A 14,027-nucleotide genomic window follows, 5' to 3' on the forward strand; every position below is an offset into this window, starting at 1 on the left:
ACACACGAAGACACACACACACACAAACGAAGACACAAACGCACACACACACACGCCGCGTAGTGTGGAGCGGATTCCACTGGTGCCGGGGAGTCGGCACCGCCAGCTGCCGACTCAATCCCCTTTTATCCTTCCACGCATCATCGCTTTGATTTCACACGAACCGCTCCGTGTACACACATTGACACGCGCAAGTGTTGCTGGACGCAAGCGCGCAACCCACGTCGACACACGCGCACAAGGCGAGACAGAGGTCGCTTTGTGCGCACCCGGGGTGGTATTTTTTTCGCGCGTCTCCTCCAGTTTTGGGGTCGTCGGTTCTCGAGGCGTCCTTGAGCCTCCTCCTCCTCCTCCCGCACCCCCCCCCCCAACCTGAAGAGGCTCGCGGCGCCGTTGCGGTGGTGGCACCGAATCCACAGTGCCACGTGCGGCCCCGGCTGCTGTTGGCCGACACCGCCTGAGCCTCAACGCGCCCGCGACGCGGTTTTTTGTTTATTATTTCACGCTTTTATTTAACTCACTCTGCCTGTTGTTGTTGTTGTCGTTGTTGTATCCTCAAATCTTGTAACTCAATTTTAACCCACTTCCCAATGTGGTATCGACTGCAAACTTGGTATACTTATGTCATACTGACGACAAGACTATATTCTATCATAGACAATTAAAATATATTTTTTAAACATTCTTTTTTTTATGTTATGTTTCGGCTTGGGTCTAATTGTCCACGCTCAACTGACATTGGCTGTAATTGCCCACGGCCCCCTTACGTTGTGGCAAGCTTCGGGGCCACTTCCTGGAGTCGTGGAGTTCTGCCATTACTAGCACATTTCATAAAAGCGTGTTTTTAAAAAAGTTTTTTTAAATATTAGTTGTTTTTTTTTACCATCGCCACTGCGCTCCGGATCCCCGCCCGTCTCCAGGTGTTACAAGACGGCACTTTCTTCAACCACTGCCAGAAATTGTTTAGTTTGGTACGAATATTGTTAACCGAGCTTATACTGACTACCAGCGTACTCCACTTAAGAGCCCGGTTTGATCACAGGGGGGCTAAACCTGGATTCAAACCCAGGCTCTCAGCAGTGCCGGCTCAGCGCTCTGAACCCTGAGCCACCCGGCCACCTGCAAAATCCAAATTTCATTGACCGACTGTGGTTTGGATGAGAACATAGAATAAACTAAACTACACAACGTCTGTCCACACAACGTATATCCACACACAATGTGTGTCCACGCACACAATGTGTATGCACACACAATGTGTGTCCATACACAAGTCACTTAAATTACCATTTTACAAAGAACAACGCTTCTCATGCACATTTGCAAATTACACCTGAGAGACAAAAAGGAGGAACACGTGGATTAGAGAACATACGCATGTATGTACGTGGACCTGGGTGAGATACATCACGGCCAGAAGAGGTGAAGGGCTATATAGCTCTTTTTTCAGAAGCGACCTGGCTCTCAAAAATTATAGCTCAACGAAGTGGCTTATCACGTGGAGATTTTATTGCAGCCGAAAATTTCTAAACGCACGTTTATAAATGTAGAGAGGAAAAGCCGGAGCACCCGGAGAAAAATCCACGCAACCACGGGGAGAGAGATACCGCAAACTCAAAATATACAGGGTCGGGATTGATCCCACGACCTCCTGTATACCAGGCGAGGCAGTTAATGTCACGCCACCACGGAGTCTCAACCTGGTCACAGAATCTCGGCAACGCCAGACAACCGAGCGCTACAACACGACAATTAACAGGCGCTCAATGAGCGAAACCTCTTGTCGTGGATCTGCTGTCTAAAAACACTCTAAGGACGTTCATCCAACGGCAAAAACTGACAGAGAAACCCCACTGCATCGAGCCTCGTCGCTGGCACGTTGCAGTGAAATGCAGCATTCGTACCTGGCAGCGAACTCTCACTGCCTCAGGGGAAACAGTTCTGCAATAATAGGGTTTTTCCCCTTTTTTCTGGCAACAAAACTGAAACCTGTTTACAAGGATTCATGTCTGCATTAACCACAATACCTCCAGTCAAAATGCAAACAAAAAAACATACTATGATAATATGATGCATTGTCCTTGAAACTGATTGGTCCACACCAAGGGACGGCTTTCTTTTGAGCCTCGACCCAATTGGTGCTCGACCACATGACGCCAAAAGGGGTACAGCTCAAAGACAATGCACTATCATTACTTTGATAAGTATGTTTTTTGTTTGCATTTTGACTGCAGGTATTGTGGTTAATGCAGACATGAATCCTTGTAAAAAGGTTTCAGTTTTGTTTCCAGAAAAAAGGGGAAAAACCCAATGATTACATTTTGGTACTGGCAAAGGAGGTCTAATGATTAGTTCTGCAATTCATTGCACTGCCGAGATCCTGGGATTTAATCCAGGAAGATTCCCATGATTACACCGGGTTCTCAAATGTAGTGAGTTGATGATCTCAATCCGGTCACAGTCTCATAAAAAAATGTTCACTGAATGTGGCTAAACTGCCGCCCTGAGAGTTAAACATTTCACTTTGATTGCCACATTATGAACATTATTCTCGGAGGCAGAGTGGGTGAGAATCGCTTCCCCCCACCCAATCCCTTTTGTTTGAACTAGATGTCACTTCAAGGACTCTCAGAGGTTGGGGGCCGTCCATAAATGACGTCACGCACCTAGGGGGGGGTCAGACATTTGTGACGATGTGTGACGAGGGGGGGACGGGGGTGTTTGAGAAATGTGACATCACATCAAAATGCGCAACTTTAAATAAATATAAACACGTTCTACTTAATTAAATATAATTGTTATGACAACACTAATTTTTATAAATTTTCATTATTAACTATTTGATTATTTACATTTACGAAGGTCACCTTTTATTTATTCCATGAAAGAGCATTTTGCGTCTCCATGGGAGAATGTAGAAACATAACTTATTATTTTTTATTATTATTGTTATTAAACATTTTGATTTTAATTATTCTACCAGGGCTTTTCATTCTGTGGAATGAATATGTGATTGTTATAATTGCACTCTCCATTTTGCTTCGTTCTACTACAAAGTTTACTTTTAATATTTTATAATTATAAGAGAATTTCAATATAATATTCTGTACATCTGCAGTTTTAGTTAGACGTTGAATATTTTCAAGTGAATTTTATGCTAAATTTCAGCTTTCCAACGCCTCCTTTTTAATACGTGTTTTCTCCTCCAACATCAGAGTGCAGCGCCACATTAAATACGCACTACGATAACAATAGTTTAAGGTTATTTGAAGCATGTTTTATTTTCAAAATGGAAATATGGGGGGGTCTGACTTTTTGTGACGCCGTGTGACGAGGGGGGGTCAAAAATCGGCCAAAATCGCGTGACGCTATTTATGGACGGCCCCTTGCTCTGCAGTATCCACTTCCACGGGTCACTCTTTAACGTGAAGGGCTGCACCGCTGTGAGGGATCCAGATGGATTCTTCATTGTTACAACGCCGATAGCGCAATCAGAATAACACAATTGAATTTATACGTAAAAATATTTAAAGACCTCAAAGCTCAACGTGCGACAGCCTCCGTTTTGTGAAGATCCAGCGTCTGTTCGTGTTCCCGAACAACATCCGCGACGATCAGGGGATGGCACGCGCTGCATCACGCCGTATATTCCCGGTGAATGGCACACCCCAAGGGAACGCTGGAATGCCGCGTTCTACCCGAGGCGCAGGAACGAGACATTCACTGCTCAAGAGTCACCGCCGCGGCAGCCACACTGTTCCTGATTAAGCTCCCGTCGTCAATTTATTCTGGCAGGAGGCCAGAAAGGCCTCGGTGGCTCTGAGATGTTAACTGCCGCGCCTAAGTATGTAGGAGGTCGTGGGTTCGATCCCAATCCCTGATGCCTGTGTATTTGGAGTTTGCATGTCTCTCTCCCCGTGGTCACATGGATTTTTCTCCGGGTCCTCCTCCGTTATTTTCTTCCACATTTTGAATCGTGCGTTTAGAATATTTGGCTGTTTATAACATGTCCACGTGATAAGGCACTTCGTTGAGCTGTCATATGTGGCCAGGTCGCTTCTGAAAAAGAGCTATATAGCTCAGTGGGCCTTAGCTGGAAAAATAAAATAGCTTAGTTTTAGATCAGGAGGGTTCTCTATTCGGATGTTTGGCCGGTTGTATTTTTTAAATCAGTATTTTGCTTGTGGGAGACACCCAGAGAAATAAGATTACACGAAGGAGAGGCTAACACTAACATATCCACACAGACTGGTTAATGACCCCGCTTGACCACACTTCCTATACTGCCACTTCCCAGTCATCTTGCAGTTCCATTGAGGTTGGTAGTTTTTCACAAATATGATTGCATCCACCAACCATAGCTTCCAAAGCGCTAGATTACAAAAATAACACGCCACCGTACGATCATCATCCATCACCATAATCACCTCGAGAGAAAGCTTTGTGTCGTTAACTCAGTAATTGGCTGCAGTTCCGACTGGGCTCACACCTATCACCGCTGTGTGAAAGACAAAAGATCCTCAGTATAGCTTTAATATACTTGGGGCAAGTGCTGTCAGCGAGCACCTATGAAGGCCAGCAAGGCACACGAGTGGGGGGGGGGGCAGCACCATGCCTGGCCGCCTTTGTCTCTCTATTAGCGATGTTTACACACCGCACTAATTTGACCTAGGGGAGGCCCAGGACCAGTTCAGATCGTCACTGGTGTTGGCCGTGAGCAGGAATCGAACTCGTGTGTTCGCTGTGAGCGTGCTAACAGCGACCGCACCACCGCTCCCCACACCCGTCCGTAACCACAGTGAGGTTCATGCACAGTGATAACCTCACGTCCCCAAGCACTCATCCCATCTCCTCCATAAATCGTAGATGAGATCTCCTATCGACGATCATTGCTAACAAGCGAGAGCCTCCCCCCCCCCCTCTTTAATCGAGCGCTGGGCGGTGCTCATCTCCACTGGCGACCCCGAGGTAGTTGTGGATATTCCACATTCCTATGGCAGGAGTACATAAGTGCATAGGCCAACTACAGTTGGATACCAGGATTTGAATCTGTAACTTTGATCGTTGAGGACGGTATGCTGACATATACAATGGTGGTAGTTGTGAGGATGATGATGACGATGATGATATCGGTGGGTCATGACGATTACGTTGACCTTAACGTTGTTGACGATAACAACCGACGTACGAATTGAGACGTACGCATCTCTTGCACACGAAATGCGATGCGTGCCTCGTGAGTTTTTAAGGATCGATATTAATCAATAATGAGGCATCGCTGCATCCCTAATGATTACAAATGTGACAGCGAAAACGAAGGTTAGAGATTTCCCGATGACCTCATCGTTTTGCTTCGGCACCAAAAACAAGAGGCTGATCCCCAGCCTGTGATATTCTCCAACAAGGCAATTCACTCATCACCCAAACGGTAGATCACTACAAGCCGGATTTACGTCGCTTCTAAAATGCTTCACAGCGTCCCCAGGCGTATTTTGTAGACAGAGGGCAAAAGCTCAAAGTCAAATTTTTAATTAAAACAAGGGGTCGTCCATAAATGACGTCACGCACCTGGGGGGGGGTGGGGGGTCAGACATTTGTGACGATGTGTGACGAGGGGGGGGTGGGCGTTTGAAAAATGTGACGTCACATCAAAATGCGCAACTTTAAATAATTACAGACAACACGTTCTACTTAATTAAATAGACTTTTTAATAAATGTTTCTCCTACAACATCAGAGTGCAGTGCCACATTAAATACGCACTATAATGACAATAGTTTAGAACGATTTGAAGTATATTCTTGGTTCTTTCGGTAAAGTCACGTAGAAGGGAAACAATAAAATAATAAAAATATAAAACAATACAATTCTCACGACGTTTCGACTGCAACACAAGCAATCATCATCAGGTGTGAAATTTCAAATTGTCTTGCTGTGGTTTTCACACCTGATGATGATTGCTTGTGTTGCAGTCGAAGCGTCGTGAGAATTGTATTGTTTTATATTTTTATTATTTTATTGTTTCCCTTCTACGTGACTTTACCGAAAGAACCAAGAATATGAATCCCTGCAGTCACGAAAGCTTTAAATCAAGATTTGAAGCATGTTTTCTATTGGGGGGGGGGGGGGGGGGCAGAGCTTTGTGACGTCATATTTGAGGGGGAGGGGGGTCTGACTTTTCGTGACGTCGTGTGACGAAGGGGGGGGGGTAAAAAATCGTCCAAAATCGCGTGACGTCATTTATGGACGGCCCCCAAGGTCTTGGACACTGGGATTTGAGCCAGGGCAGGGTGTCTGCAGCACAGACGGCTGGGGAAGGCCGTTCGTGACTGGAGAAAGTTCCACCTCCGACTGACGTCACCTTCGAGCTGTCGGTCGACTTAGCACGTGGCCTGGCTCGGTTTGAGTCATTTTAATTACGGATAATACAATGTATATATTTATGGCTTAAAGAACTGGACAATAAGCAACACTCACGGCCAACACGTTCGCGCGATCACCATAGTTGTGATGGGGGGATAGGTATATAATTGTGTATAATATATATCAAAATTTTAGTGATTTGAGAGGTTATTGTCGTGGTTAAATACTTCTACTGATGACGGTGATCATCCTGATCATTATGAACATCACCAAGACCAACATAATTTTGAGCATCATGATCAACCGTTACGAACCATCACCAACATTGACATTATGATGATGATGATGATGACCATCACCTTATCGATCATCGTCGACTGCCATCCCCAACACCATGGCCACAGTATCGGCCATGCAACAGCATTGCCCTGAACTCTAACGGGAGAGGAGAAAAGCAAAGGAGAGAGAGGAAATAAAATTGGAGGAGAGGGGAAGAGGGCGAGGGAGACGCGAACGGAAAAGAAAAACAGGGAGGGTTAATTGGCGTGACGAGAGGTGATGGAGGAGAGGACAGGGAGGGGTGGAGAGGGCAGGGAGGGGGTGGAGGAGGAGAGGGCAGGGAGGGGGTGGAGGAGGAGAGGGCAGGGAGGGGGTGGAGGAGAGGGCAGGAGGGGGTGGAGGAGGAGAGGGCAGGGAGGGGGTGGAGGAGGAGAGGGCAGGGAGGGGGTGGAGGAGGAGAGGGCAGGGAGGGGGTGGAGGAGGAGAGGGCAGGGAGGTGATGGAGGAGAGGGCAGGAGGGGTGGAGGAGGAGAGGGCAGGGAGGGGTGGAGGAGGAGAGGGCAGGGAGGTGATGGAGGAAGAGGGCAGGGAGGGTGGAGGAGGAGAGGGCAGGGAGGTGATGGAGGGAGAGGACAGGGAGGGGGTGGAGGAGGAGAGGGCAGGGAGGGGGTGGAGAGGCAGGGAGGGGTGGGAGGAGGAGAGGGCAGGGAGGGGGTGGAGGGAGGGAGAGGGCAGGGAGGGGGTGGAGGAGGAGGGGCAGGGAGGGGGGTGGAGGAGGGGAGAGGGCAGGGAGGGGGTGGAGGAGGAGGAGAGGGCAGGGAGGGGGTGGAGAGGGCGGGGAGGGGGTGGAGGAGGAGAGGGCGGGGAGGGTGGAGGAGAGGGCGGGGAGGGGGTGGAGGAGGAGAGGGCAGGGAGGGGGTGGAGGAGGAGAGGGCAGGGAGGTGATGGAGGAGAGGACGGGGAGGTGATGGAGGAGGGAGGGCGGTGAGGGTGGAGGAGGAGAGGGCAGGGGAGGTGATGGAGAGGGCAGGGAGGGTGATGGAGGAGAGGGCAGGGAGGGGGTGGAGGAGGAGGGCAGGGAGGGGGTGGAGGGAGGGAGAGGGCAGGGAGGGGGTGGAGGAGGAGGGAGAGGGCAGGGAGAGGTGGAGAGGGCAGGGAGGTGGAGGGGTGGAGAGGGCAGGGAGGGGTGGAGGAGGAGAGGGCAGGGAGGGGATGGAGAGGGCAGGGAGGGGGTGGAGGGAGAGGGCGGGGAGGGGGTGGAGGAGGAGAGGGCAGGGAGGGGGTGGAGGAGGAGAGGGCAGGGATGGAGCCGGCCGGGAGGATCAGAGGAAAACGAGGAAAGGATAGGGGAGGGAGAGAAAGGTGGGAAGAGGGATTCTAGGGCGCTAATCTGCCCACGCACGACCAGGGAACGGATGAGGCTCACAACCCGCGGCGAACGCTCGGCAGGTCTGACCTACCCCCCTCCTCACCCATCACCACCCGCCTGCCGCCCGCCCACCTGCATCCATAGGGAGGGCAGGGAGGCCCTCTAGGCCCCGACGTCCTGCCGCCGGTACCGACCGCCCAGCCGCCTCCTCCTCTTCCCGCCATCTTCCCAGAGAGCCCCGCTGCTCCGCGTTGCCGTGGTAACGCGTTAATACCACGCGCCTCATCCGCGCCCTGCAGCATTCGAGCCCCCAAGTCTCTCCCCCTCCCCTCGCCCTATCCCCCCCCTCCCTCTCGCCTATCCCCCCTCCCTCTCGCCCTATCCCCCCCCTCCCTCTCGCCCCCTATCCCCCCTCCCTCTCGCCTATCCCCCCCTCCCCTCTCGCCCTATCCCCCCTCCCTCTCGCCTATCCCCCCCTCCCTCTCGCCCAACCCCCCTCCCTCTCGCCCTATCCCCCCTCCCCCCTCTCACCCTATCCCCCCTCCTCTCGCCCTATCGCCCCCACTCCCTCTCGCCCTATCCCCCCTCCCTCTCTTCCTCCCCCTCCCTCTCGCCCCCCCTCCCCTCTCGCCCTATCCCCCTCCCTCTCGCCCTATCCGCCCCTCCCTCTCGCCCTATCCCCCTCCCTCTCGCCCTATCCCCCTCTCGCCCTACCCCCCTCCCTCTCACCCTATCCCCCCCTCCCTCTCAACCTATCCCCCTCCCTCTCGCCCTATCCCCCTCCCTCTCGCCCTATCCCCCCTCCCTCTCGCCCTATCCCCCCTCCCTCTCGCCCTATACCCCCCTCCCTCTCGCCCTACCCCCTCCCTCTCGCCCTATCCCCCCTCCCTCTCGCCCTATCCCCCCCTCCCTCTCGCCCTATCCCCCCCCTCCCTCTCCTTGTAACCCCCTCCCCTCTCGCCCTATCCCCCCTCCCTCTCACCCTATCCCCCCTCCCCTCTCGCCTATCGCCCCCTCCCTCGCCCTATCCCCCTCCCTCTCGCGCCCTATCCCCCCTCCCTCTCGCCCTATCCCCCTCCCCTCTGCTATCCCCCTCCCTCTCGCCCTATCCCCCCCTCCCTCTCTCCCAACCCCCCCCTCCCTCTCACCTATCCCCTCCCTCCTCGCCCCCTAACCGCCCCTCCCTCTCGCCCTATCCCCCCTCCCTCTCGCCCTATCCCCCCTCTCGCCCTACCCCCTCCCTCTCACCCTATCCCCCCTCCTCTCAACCTATCCCCCCTCCCTCTCGCCCTATCCCCCCTCCCTCTCGCCCTATCCCCCCTCCCTCTCGCCCTATCCCCCTCCCTCTCGCCCCATCCCCCTCCCTCTGCGCCCTATCCCCCTCCTCTCTCTCTCCCCACTCTCTCGCCTATCCCCCTCCTCTCGCCTATCCCCCCTCCCTCTTGCCCTATCCCCCCTCCCTCTCGCCCTATCCCCCCTCCCTCTCGCCCTATCCCCCCTCCCTCTCGCCCTATCCCCCCTCCCTCTCGCCCTATTCCCCTCCCTCTCGCCCTATCCCCCTCCTCTCGCCCTATCCCCCCCTCCCTCTCGCCCTACCCCCCCTCCCTCTAGCCCTATCCCCTCTCACCCCCCCTCTCACTATCTCCCTCTCTAGCCCTATCCCCCCTCCCTCTCGCCCTATCCCCCTCCCTCTCGCCCTATCCCCCTCCCTCTCGCCCTATCCCCCTCACCCCCCTCTCCTATCTCCCCTCCCTAGCCCTATCCCCCCTCCCTCTAGCCCTATCCCCCCTCCCTCTCGCCCTATCCCCCTCTGCCTATCCCCCCCCCTCTCACTATCTCCCCTCTCGCCCTATCCCCCCTCCCTCTCGCCCTACCCCGCCCCGTCGCTCTCCGCCCGCACGCCGGCCCCTCCCTCCTTCCCTCTCTCTCCACATCCTCCCGCCCTTCTGCCTGCAAAGCCCATCTCCATGGCGACCGTCTCCACGTGACCTGCATCCGAGTAGGCGTCACAGGGAGATTGGTCGGGGGGAGCGAGCGGATCGACAGGCAGCCCGAGAGGGAAATTGAAAGTCAGAGGAGGCTGGAATCGTGAGAGGCAGATATGTAAATGGGAGAAAGGGCGGAAAGAATACCAGACAGCCTATTACTCCGACTACTACGAGCTCTTTTTCAGAGGCGACCTGGCCACACGTGATAGCTCATCGAAGTGGCAGGTATCATCGTCGTCGTCGTCATCATCGTCAGCATCACACGTGCGAATTTGTAGCAGCAGCCAGATGATATGAACGCGTGTTGATTCTCAACGTGAAAGAGGGCAAAAAGCAGAATAGCCAGAAATATCACATGACCACCAAAGGGAAATTGAGAACGAGAAATCCACATATATAGTTTAACACGTAGGCTTTCGCGACCAATATTATCCATAACAGGTTTTTTTTTGTGGGTTAGTTCGCAGAAATATAAATGTGTCGTTAAACACTTCATTACCTGACATAAGCCAATTAGTAAGGTTTAACACTTAAACAAAACGTGCCAATTTTAGTTACTAGTTCAGCACACCGGTGTGGTATTATATTTACAATTTGAAGTACCGTGGCATTTCACCGGTGATTACAACCAACCTCATCAGGCGGACAGCCATAAATGTGAAGATATTCTGGGACTTTTAGACTAGGTAATTTAATAATAACTACAAATAACGTAATAATGCAAATAGGTAACCGAATCAAATGAAGCGGGTAAGGCAAAATGATGAAAGGAGTTGTTATAGAATAAATACATAAAAAACGGTCATAGTAACGGCCTGAGAGTAGAGGCAAAGTTGTGTAGAGACAAAAGCAGTGCTTTAATGAAAGAGTTAATAATAGGGATGAAATGCCAAACAAAAGGATACAAGACACAGCATTACAGAAAATCCGTTTAGGATAACAATAATGAGAATATAAATCCAACCGCATATGCAAAAATTGTTGAAGGTGTCACGGCAAGCAATGGGGAGCGTGAGAGCAAGAAAAAAGGACAACAATGATTGATAAATCACAACAACAGCCCTTGGAGACAAAGATGGAATCTTACGGCACAAAAGGCAGAATGATAAAACCAGAGAGGAGAATTCTATGGCAATGTCTGCAAAAAAATAGAAGCCTGCCTCTGCGAGGTATTGCAAGTGAGCTGCCAGACCAGAGGGGATCGCTGTAGAAATTGTCAACATCGTCAGATAAGCAGGAGCCCACGTTGGAACAAATTGAGCAGACTTATTTTCTCAATGGTAACACAGAAACGAAAACACCTCCATCGTGGAATTACTTTTCAGCGCCCTTCTAATCACAAACGGTAGTGACACGACTGACAACGTGCATAATTTAAAGACCTGGCTTTAGCCACGGCCCATCAAGCCAGGCCCCCCATTAACAAACACAATTGAATCGTCACGAGCATGTTCGTTCGTCGGTAAACTGGTACAGATTGCGGCAGGGGCAAGAAAATAAAGATTTAAAAAAAAAAACTTCACGGTGCGGAGACGCAGGATGCGAAAGCAATTCGCAACGGCGCGAGGCAGGGCCAGGCCCTGCAGCAGGCGCTGCAGACAGCGCCCGAGCGGCCGGGTGCTGACCTAGCGACCTCCTCCTCAACCCCTAGGGTCTCGCGGCGCGTTGTGGCCCCATTGGCGCGGTGTGGTGTGCCGCGGTGTGGTGTGGCGCGGTGCAGTGCGGTGCAGCGAGCGCGGTGGGAGCGCTCGTTCGGGCCGCCCCACGAAGACGCGCAGAGCAGCGGTGACGGTGCCAGCGGCGGTGACAGCGGCGGGTGGGATGGGGGGTGGGCACTGATGAGTGGCGTCAGGTGGAGCAGTACACCAGATTAATCCAGCCGCATAGAACTCCCCAGATGGAGACTCAATCAGATTCAATGTTGCCTCATGTGGCACGCAGGAGGTATGGAGCAGACGCGTGAATCATCCGGTGTGCTTCACGTCACGTCATTCAAGTGCTGCCCTTCACTTAACACCATTTGTCTGGTGTGTGTTGCATCTATGATTCATCCGGTGCACACCACGACGTGGGTAAAGCTACACCAGATGTACCTGTGCCAGATGAAGCAAACAGATGATGATCCGTGGCAGATGGAGCGTAGCATTATTCTGGTTACTCCAAATCAACCGTGCCAGCTGGAACCCGGCTCGATGAATGATGCCAAATATAGCCCGCAAGATAAATTGTGTTTAATGGATCCCACCAGATGAGGCAAAACCTCATCAGACAAGTCTTTATCAGATGAACCTCACCTGATAGATCACACCAGATGAATCTCACCAGAGAGCACAACACTCGAAGCTCCACAGATAGTGCGCACACTTGCTGTACTCCCATCTCCTGGCCTTCTCCAAACCCAGCCGTTTGGGGAGCTCCCCATGTCTTATAATCCACAACCCTCCTCCCGAAGCGCTGGATCACAGGCATGCGTCATCGTGCCCGGTGTAAACAGGGAGGAAGAGGGAGATGGACACAGGGCAACCGCACACCCTGCCCAACCCACGGGGCACCGGGGACCTACGGGGGCCCGAGGGTTCCCGGGAAAACCGAAACCCCGACACACAACGAGGGTTCAACACCAGGCGAGGCAACGCCACGGAGCCGTCATGCCACCCTGCCGCCCCAACAACCACACCGGCCATCGCGGACACAACAACCACAACAACTACACCAACCACAACAACCATCGCGGACACACCAACCTCAACAACCACACCGACCATCACAGACACACCAACCACACCAACCACAACAACCATCGCGGACACAACGACCACAACAACCATAGCGGACACACCAACCACAACGACCACAACAACCATAGCGGACACACCAACCACAACAACCACAACAACCATCCGCGACACACCAACCACAACAACCACACCGGCCATCGCAGACACACAGACTCCACAGTATTTCTGTTGTCTCTGAAGCCGTGGCAACCAAAGTAATTCATGAGCCCAGAGGCATCGCATTGTGGCCCTCGCCTGCACACTCAATTGATTTAAGTTTATCGACGACCCAATGCAATACAAATTGGATTGATGAGGCTTCTAAATGTGACCACATCTCAAGACGATGCACACAAGCAGTGGACGTGTTTACTTTGTGCTTGTAGAAAGAGGTAGTAAGTTTCAGGCAGAGGAGCAAACGGAAGAGCTTGAGCCTGGACTGGAACAGGCCCAGGGAGCCGACAGCATAGGTAGCAGGAGGGAGGAAGTTTCAGACCTTGGGAGCGGCAGAGGAGGATGAGCGACCTCCCACTGAGCGAAAGTTGACTGGGGGATTCGATATAAAATGTTGGTTGCTGAAGTAGGAGAGTGCGTGGAGGGGAGTAGAGTGACATGAGAGGGGGGAGATGGGAGAGTGCGTGGAGGGGAGTAGAGTGAGATGAGAGGGGAGAGGCAGGAGAGTGAGGGGAGTAGAGTGAGATGAGAGGGGAGAGGTAGGAGAGTGCGGGGAGGGGAGTAGAGTGAGATGAGAGGGGAGAGGTAGGAGAGTGTGTGGAGGGGAGCAGAGTGAGATAAGAGGGGGAGATAGGAGAGTGTGTGGAGGGGAGTAGAGTGAGATGAGAGGGGAGAGGTTCGAGAGTGCGTCGTGGGGAGTAGAGTGAGATGAGAGGCGAGAAGATACAGCATTCTCTCTCCCTCTCAGTGGCTTCACGTCACATTGTCCATGTGCTGCCTCCCTTCTTCTCTTTTAATGACCCTTGCATGGATGGGGCATCCTTGAAGTGCCTCGCATCTCTCTGACAGCCTATCAATGACCGAGTGCCACCAAGCGTGTCAACCAATTTGCATCCCTCATGCCTCCCTTACAAACCCAACTCATTATGCACAACTTGCATGTTGTGCGAGATATCAACTCCATTGCTTGGTATACAGGAGGTTTGTGTGTTCGATCCCGACCCTGACTCCTGCATATTTAGAGTTTGCATGTTCTCTCTGTGGTCACGTGGATTTTTCTCTGGGTCCTCCATTTTTT

At 52.4% G+C, this 14,027-nt stretch overlaps 1 protein-coding gene across 8 annotated transcripts in view; it reads right to left on the minus strand.

Annotated features, from left to right (window-relative positions):
• Window positions 1-14,027, minus strand: part of LOC116944335 (disco-interacting protein 2 homolog C-like) — a 235,676-nt gene that overhangs the window by 66,248 nt on the left and 155,401 nt on the right. For 5 of the 8 annotated variants that reach the window (XM_076069205.1, XM_076069208.1, XM_076069207.1 and 2 more), the window contains exon 1: window positions 8,143-8,319. The exons of the other annotated variants lie outside the window; for them this stretch is intronic. In XM_076069205.1, the coding sequence (XP_075925320.1) occupies window positions 8,143-8,296 (154 nt within the window). In that variant the 5' untranslated portion in view covers window positions 8,297-8,319. Of the gene's footprint in view, window positions 1-8,142; window positions 8,320-14,027 lie in introns of those variants that run through there. 8 annotated transcript variants of the gene reach the window in all.

The sequence above is a fragment of the Petromyzon marinus genome, chromosome 2 (assembly GCF_048934315.1).
Source record: "Petromyzon marinus isolate PM22_M1 ecotype Great Lakes invasive population chromosome 2, UKy_Petmar_22M1.pri1.0, whole genome shotgun sequence".
Taxonomy (NCBI): domain Eukaryota; kingdom Metazoa; phylum Chordata; class Hyperoartia; order Petromyzontiformes; family Petromyzontidae; genus Petromyzon; species Petromyzon marinus.